The 8,142-nt window shown below is 27.0% G+C and overlaps 1 protein-coding gene across 1 annotated transcript; it reads left to right on the top strand.

Moving 5' to 3' along the window:
- Positions 1-3,933: 3,933 nt before the first annotated feature.
- Positions 3,934-6,783, top strand: LOC113860976. Its single transcript, XM_027493566.1, has 9 exons — positions 3,934-4,096; positions 5,012-5,086; positions 5,183-5,248; positions 5,344-5,441; positions 5,552-5,589; positions 5,717-5,804; positions 5,901-6,239; positions 6,332-6,397; positions 6,596-6,783. Exons 2-9 carry the CDS (start codon positions 5,026-5,028, stop codon positions 6,746-6,748), a joined length of 909 nt encoding a protein of 302 aa, XP_027349367.1. The 5' UTR covers positions 3,934-4,096; positions 5,012-5,025; the 3' UTR covers positions 6,749-6,783.
- The last annotated feature ends 1,359 nt before the right edge of the window (positions 6,784-8,142 follow it).

Here is an 8,142-nt window from a genome sequence, read left to right as displayed (position 1 = left end):
AACGTATGCCATAGATTCCACAAAATAAATAAAGAAAAAAACATATGCCTAAGGTCTTTCAATAATTAAGGGCAATATTTATCACGAGGGTGAATGTCATAAATCATATGAGGTGGTGTGTTCGAAAGAAGGATAGAGAAATTGAAAAAGTAAAACACATATGGACACAAGAATCATGATCATTACTACGTATTCAGGGGCTCATTAAAATATTTACCGACCATACACATAATTTAATCTTGATGTAGTCACAAAGTGTACCATATAAAAATTTAAAAAATGTGCTTAATTTATCCATTCCTTCTAGTACATCATCATGTGCATGAGAAAAAAACAGAGGATCTTCATCATTAATCAGAATTGCTCAAACCGTAACTTTTGTCCTTAATATAAATGACACATAGGTGGTGGCCCTGTTAGCTGTAAGCTGCTTGCTAGGATTTAAAAGTCCTTTTACGTGCATCAAGCCTCCAGAAGAATCCAGATAAAATGTCATGTTATTAGTACAATCCTTTAATTCCCTCTTGACCAAAATGCCCAAAAATATCTTCCCTAAATTGAATATATATGAAGAAAAAAATATAAAAATTGAAATTGAGCTCTGTATAATAAAGTTCATTCAAATTCATCACCCCAAATTAGCATGGGTATATTTGTATCGATGTTAAAATTGAGCTGTATACAACTAAGGGTGTACTAATGTCAGCACTCTTTCCCGTCCAGAAGATGTAAGCAATTAGGTAAAAAAGAGTCCAATACGCAAAAGGGTGAATGCCTTTTTGGTTATTATATGACTATGAATCAGAAAATTATTTTGGTGAATGTTGTTATCCTTGTCAAACAGGTGTCTTCCAATTGATTTTTGGCAAAGAAGTTACTGCCACAAGAGGGAGCAATGCCCCAGTATTGAAAAATTGAAGAGATCTGATATTGACCATGTGCTATGGTGCTATGGTGGTACAAATTTGTGGACAAAAGTTGAGATGATGCAAGATATAATTATTAAGCATCTTCTTTTCCATCCTTTATTGCGTGTACTAGCTTCATATCAGCCAAACAAAAGGTGAAAGCACTAAAACGATGCAGTCATGCGCCTCATTTGTTTTTATTGCAGTTATAGGAAGTTAATGAAAGGAGAATATAGCCAACCATTCTCCAAAATCTCCTTCACACTTGCAATTTGCAAAGATAATTTTTTTTCATCTTATCAGGAAAACTATTTTAAACTTTTTAAAGCATTTCATCTATACTTAAAATAACATTTTAATTGAGATTTGATAAAAAAAAATTATTAACTATTGTAAATTTATTGTTACTTTTTTCTTATTTATCTGTTTACTAAGCTAAAAATATATATAATTAAAAAATGTAATTAATATTTTTTGTATAAAAATTATATTAAAATTTCTTGTTATATCTTGTTCTTGAAAGTTAATAAATAAACAGAGAAAACTTTACTTTTTGAAGTAAATAAATAAAAACAGAGATAACATATTGTCATTTTTCTTCATTAATACGCCGCTTAATAGTAATATTTAAAATTAAAGACATATTAAAATAATTGATATTGTGTAATTTTTAAAACAACATATTATTTGAAATAATAAAAAAAACAATTATTTAGAGAGACAGACAGACACAGAGAGAAAATTATAATGCGTTGTATGTTAATTTAAAATGTCTTTTCACTGGCCCATCCTGTTCATTATTCATTTTAAGTTTTTTTTTTTGTAATTAAAGTTTGGAATGAAAGTAATTACAGCTTTGTTAGCGGAAGAGGTTCTTTATTTTAGGAGAGTTCATAAATCATTCTAATTCACTACAAATTGTAAATAAAAACTTTTAAAACTAAAAATTAAATCGACCAAAAGATGTTAAACAAAGTTATTAGATTGAGTAACAAGTATTAGTTTTATATTGATTTTAAATTATTCTTATACTTTGTTTTATATGAATTACATGTTTTATATACAATTAAATTTGATTAAAATAATAAAAAATATATTTACTATTTTTTAATCAAATGAAAAAAGAAATATAAAACTGAATCATAAAATTCAAAAGAATGAATTTTTATTTAAAAATTAATCCAAACCTAATCGTAAATACTCACCATTTATTTAGAGAGAAATTTTCTATACTTTAACAATCAGTTAATAAAAAGATATTGACACAAAAAATCTTTTATGACCGTTAAAAAAAATTAATAAAAAGAACTTATTGGTATACCCAAAATGTCATGGCAAATTTTAAAAATTTGAAGTTAGAACCTAATAAGTATTTAAAAATAAATTTTAAAAATTGATTTAATTGAAGTGATATTGAACTTGTTTGTTTACTATAAGAAATGAAGTTTTCACCACAAGCCGTACAAATTGTGTTTGTCTTGCAAAAAAAAAAAAAAAAAGTCGGTGGTAGCAGAAAACCACTTGAGTGCACATTGATCTTCCACTTTTGAGTCAAATTGAGTTTCGAGAATATTCATAAGTCACTAAACATTGCTAGTTAATTTAGGTCATCTTCATCAAGCGAAACTATAAATTACTTTTTCTTAAAATAAATTCTTAAAATTTAAATATTGAATATAAAGAAAATAGGGATTGAGAGGGTTATATGAAAGTTTATTATAAAGTTTTAATGTTTGATGCAATAATAGCAAGAGAAGATACTGTAATCATCAGACACAGACAAAAATTTTATTGCAATACAATTTATAGTTACTTTTACCCAGCATTTTAATATTAAATCAGATCGTATATTCCGCTTCCATCTTTATCTGTTCTTAATTTAAAGTTAATAATATTTGTTAAATTTGTATTTATATTTATAATAAATAAAATATAATTTTCTCATTTTACTCGTTATATCACTTTAGCACAACTTTATGTATATTGTCATTAGTAAAATCAGACTTTGATTCTGGGATTCAGTACTAAAGGGGGAAAGAAATGTAAATAAGAGAGTTAGAACAGAGGTTGGATAGAAAATGTATAATGAAATTGGTTACTGTGTTTGAAATTTTTCAAAAGCAGTTCATCCTAAATATTATAGTAGTGACGGGTTGTTAAATTTAAACTTTTTATAATGATAGCACATATCTTATAAATTTGTATGTTTAATTAATTATGTGATAAAAAATTTAAATTCATTATTTTTTAAATTAATCTTTAAACTTTTTATTAGATAAAATGCATTTTTATTAGATAAAAAAAATTCGAGAGAGAATGAAGTTATCTCAATTTTTAAAATAAAAATTCCAATTTATTTTATAAGAATCAATAAAAAAACTGTGATCAATATAAGATATACATAAATTTATTTGCAGCATAACTAATTTTATGAATATATTTTTTATAATCAACTATTCCAAGGACGTCTTTTAATATATATTAAATATAAGATATACTAAAATATTTATTTTCATTCATTAAGTATAATTTTCCTTGAGAATATTTTTAAAATTTTTTATATTTAAAAATTTAATAATTTTTTATTAAACGTCATTCGTAATAATATTATTATTATTGCTTTTTATATAATATAAAAATCAATTCTAATAAAAAAATTTTAAATATAATTTAAAAATAATAAATATGAATCAGATATAATTTTAATTTATAAATTATAAAAATATTATAATTAATTTTAATAAATAGTAATTTAAGACAATTTATAGTATAGATATTTATGTTATTTTTTTTAAATTAATCTTTAAATTTTTTATTCAACATCAAAATAAGATAATTTTAAAATATTATTAAAATAATTTCATTAATTCAACTATTTTTAAAATTATAAATATTAAATATTTTTATTTTTTTCTAACATATATATGTTTTTACATTTGACTTATAAATATAAATATTCCCGAATTCCACTGAATATTCGCTAATTGTTGAATGATAAATAATAAAACAGTAAAACAGATGATCCACGGCAATTGTCTCTATAAATACTCCCTCTTGCTTCTTGTTTTTCCTCCCCCTTCGCCTTGTATCCTTCAACACCATTATACTACAATATTACTCTTGACTTTCCAAGTTTTCTTTCTTCTTAATTCGTACCCTTTCTCCCACCCATTATTCTTCTGTTTCTGGTAAGCCAATAGCTTCAGTTATTCTTGTACACATGTACCTATGACATTGAAGTTTTCTCTTTCTCATTCTTCACTCATTGCCCATAAGCCTTCTAAACCACGGTTTCTATATTCTATATATATAAAAATGCCCATCTTTACCATGATTGCGTGTTTTTTATTTTGTTTTTCCAATTCTCAAAATTCATAGCAGGAAGAACAAGTTTTGGAATTGAGAACCGTACCTCTGTTTTTGAGAAAGCACAAATCATATTTTATTTGTTGATATATACTATATAAAGATGTTTACACTTTTAATTTTTCCTTTTTCTGAGGCTTAAAAAATCTACATTGTTATTAAGTGTTGTGACTTTGTTTATATATTCCGTTGAATCCAGAAAGTTTGTTGAATGATTGATTATGTGACTCCAAAAGCTTATGCACTTTGGAAAGGAATTTTCTGTGTCTCAGGAACTATGATCAGAGGGATTATTATAATGGGGCTGTGGCTTTGTGCCATTTCATGATTGCTCTCTTTTCTCGGGGGTCCATTTTTATTTTTTTTCTTGGTTTATTATTATAATAATTATTGAAGCTTTTGAACTCTCATGTTTCTTTAAATCGTGCCCCCCCCCCCCCTAAGGGATACTGTTGTACCAAATTTTTTTCTTTATTTGAATGGTTGTGGATTATCCACTCAGAATCTTAGCAAAGCTTTACACAGAATGGATTGGATTAGCACCATGATTGTCGACCTTTATGATGATTTTACCGCTTTTGGTGCTAATCCGAGTCAACAAGACCGTTTTTTCACAATTAGAAAAAGCATTAAAATTTGTTGGTTGAGAATCACAATGAATTCTCTCCCATATAAATTTTGGTTGGTTCATGTTCTCATGCAACATAGTGTTCACTTATTTTTGCTGTCTGTTTAAGGTTTTGTGCCTGAAATGGAGTACGAGGACCGCTTCAGACAGAACCAGAGACCAAAATATGATTGCCTTCTTTTTGGTGAGCCTTTAATGACACAAAGTCATTGATTAATTCCAAAATCTAAATTTCATTTGGGTGTGATTGTGAGTTATTAACTCTGATGTTGTGCTGCAGATTTAGATGATACTTTGTACCCTCTAAGCTCTGGTATTGCAAAAGCATGTGGCCAGAATATTAAAGGTGGGTGTCTTTATCAACAGTTTTATTGGTAATGTGTTTTCTCTTTCTTGCTGCATGTTTTGTGGGTATTGACACCTGTGGTACCTTTGATCTAGACTACATGGTGGAGAAGCTTGGCATAGAGAGAAGCAAAATTGATGATTTGTCCAATCTCCTTTACAAGAACTATGGAACAACTATGGCTGGTTTAAGGGTATGATTCTGTTTTTTAATCTTTTCATTTCCTTGCTCAAAATGGGAATTCATTGTTGAATTCAGAAATCACTGATAATTTATTCTTGTTTTGTTTCATTGTCAATTCAGGCAATTGGATATGACTTTGATTATGATGAATATCATAGGTATATGACTGGTTTTTTATTTTATTTTATTGTTTTACCGCTTCTAAATTGCTTTGTATATTTATTTTACCATCTTCATGTCTGTTTTGAAGTGGTGAAATTGATTTTTGAACTTTTGTTCTTACAGTTTTGTTCATGGGAGATTACCTTATGAGAACTTGAAACCAGACCCAGTTCTGAGGAACCTCTTGCAGAGCCTACCCTATAAGAAACTTGTGAGTTGTTTGTAACCAACTAGAATAGCACTGTATTCTGCCCAGAAAAATTGAAAAATAAATCTGATGAAACCTCTTTTTGTTTTTTGTCTATAGATATTCACAAACTCAGACAAAAACCATGCAATTAAGGCACTTAGCAGACTTGGATTAGAAGACTGCTTTGAAGGAATCATATGTTTTGAGATCCTTAATCCCATCCACAAGAGCACTGTCTCTGATGATGAAGATGACATTGAGTTTGTGGGTTCAAGGACAACAACCAATCCAACCACAAAAAAAGATGTCAGTAGCTTTCAAATATTTGACATCATTGGCCATTTTGCACAACCCAATCCAAATGCAGTTTTACCAAAGACACCAATTATTTGCAAACCATCAGAAAATGCCATTGAGTTGGCTCTCAAAATAGCCAAACTTAACCCACAAAGAACTGTAAGAAAAACCACCCTATATTTTACTTACAATCTTTTCTTTCTTTTGCCTCATTTTCTCATATTTTTTTTGTTCCTGTATGTCACTTTCAGTTGTTCTTTGAAGATAGTGTCCGCAACATACAAGCTGGAAAACGTGTGGGTCTTCACACTGTGCTGGTAAGTCATTGATAATTTTGTTCTTTAGTAGGAACATTGCCAAACTAATAATATTGTGCAAGGTGGGACTTGGAAATATTAAACTGTGGGGACAAAACACATAATATACACATAATACATGTAATATTAAAATTTATATTTGTAGGTTATTTTGGGCCAAATTAATATGAGCCTCAAATTATTGATTTCAACATTCAGGTTGGAACATCTCAGAGAATTAAAGGAGCAGATTATGCACTAGAAAGCATCCACAACCTTAGGGAAGCAGTGCCTGAATTATGGGAAGATGACATAAAATCAGAAGTTGCTTATACTGGCAACCTTGCTGTGGAGACCTCTGTGACTGCTTAGATCATTGATGAAAAATTTTAAAAACCATGAAAAAAGAACAACAAAGAGAAGCTCATTGGGAATTCCCCAAGTTGGGATGTAGCAACTGTAGTTGATGTAGATGCTTTGATCATGTTCTAATAAATTAATATAAGTAGTTGATGTAGATGCTTTGATAAGATTATAATAAATTAATATAAAATATTAAATTCTCCTTCTGGGCCTCGCCTATGGATTTGTCCATTACCTCCTTCAAGTGAGGAAGATTCATTTTACATTGCGATCGTAATTAAGCTAATTATAGTATAAAATAAAATAAAAATTGATCTTCTCAAAACTATAAAACAAAAACAAAACCAAAATATGGAATTCAAGCCATGAACTTTTGTCACAGTATGTTTGCGTAATCGATGAATGCTCCGTACTCTAAATTTCGATGCACAAACTCTTTACCGGCCACGTACAGTCACCCAAAGACCATTCGAGAAAAAAATTTAAAAGCGAAAGAAAGCATAAAGTTAAATAAAAATTACAATTTATTTTATTTACATTAAAAAAATTATTGTGGTAGATAGTAGATACAACTCTTATTATTTTTAATACTTGTTAAGTTTTGCACTAAAAGCGAGAAAATCGATGTAATAGAAATTGAAGTGAATTCATAAGAAAATGATAAATTGGACTGGTCACAGTAAATATAGTAATATAACTAGTCAATATCTATTGCATTCTACAAATGTCTGTAAATATAGGTAAAATATAAAAAATAAATTAAGATGTAGGTGTAGTTTTTAAATTAAGTAATATTTTAATTAATGAATTTTATTTTGATTATAATTTATATAATTATTTTTAAAAAATTGAGTATTGATGAAAAATTAATATAAAAATAAAAATGTATTTTTATTAGATAAAAAATTAGAGAGAGAATGAAGTTATCTCAATTTTTAAAATAAAGATTCTAATTTATTTTATAAGAATAAATAAAATAGTGATCAATATAAGATATACATAAATTTATTTGCAGCATAACTAATTTTATGGATATGTCTCTGTTGATCAATTACTCCAGGGACGTCTTTTAATAAATATTAAATATAAGATACACTAAAATGTTTACTTTCGTTTCTTAATTTTATTTAATAATAAAATTTTTAAAAAATATATATTTTAAAATTTAATAATATTTTATCAAACGTCATTCATAATAATGTTGTTATTGGTATTTTTAATATAATATAATCATTAATTTTAATAAAAAAATTTAATACAATTTAAAAATAATAAATATGAATCAGATATAATTTTAATTTATAAGTTATAAAAATATTATAATTAATTTTAATTAATAGTAATTTAAAATAATTTATAGTATAAATATTTATGTTATTGTTTCTAACATAATATAACTATAA

The sequence above is a fragment of the Abrus precatorius genome, unplaced genomic scaffold (genome assembly GCF_003935025.1).
Source record: "Abrus precatorius isolate BTA unplaced genomic scaffold, Abrus_2018 Scaffold3, whole genome shotgun sequence".
NCBI classification, from domain to species: Eukaryota; Viridiplantae; Streptophyta; class Magnoliopsida; order Fabales; family Fabaceae; genus Abrus; species Abrus precatorius.
The sequence above is the reverse complement of the archived record's forward strand: the minus strand, read 5'-3'. Positions and strand labels throughout refer to the sequence as shown.

What these genes read in the sequence shown, in the direction of transcription:
- LOC113860976 (XM_027493566.1), top strand. Translation starts at nt 5,026, where the DNA reads ATGGAGTACGAGGACCGCTTCAGACAGAACCAGAGACCAAAATATGAT. An exon ending in ATGTGGCCAGAATATTAAAG is followed by an intron (nt 5,249 to 5,343) that starts GTGGGTGTCTTT and finishes CCTTTGATCTAG; the next exon opens with ACTACATGGTGGAGAAGCTT. An exon ending in TGGGTCTTCACACTGTGCTG is followed by an intron (nt 6,398 to 6,595) that starts GTAAGTCATTGA and finishes TTCAACATTCAG; the next exon opens with GTTGGAACATCTCAGAGAAT.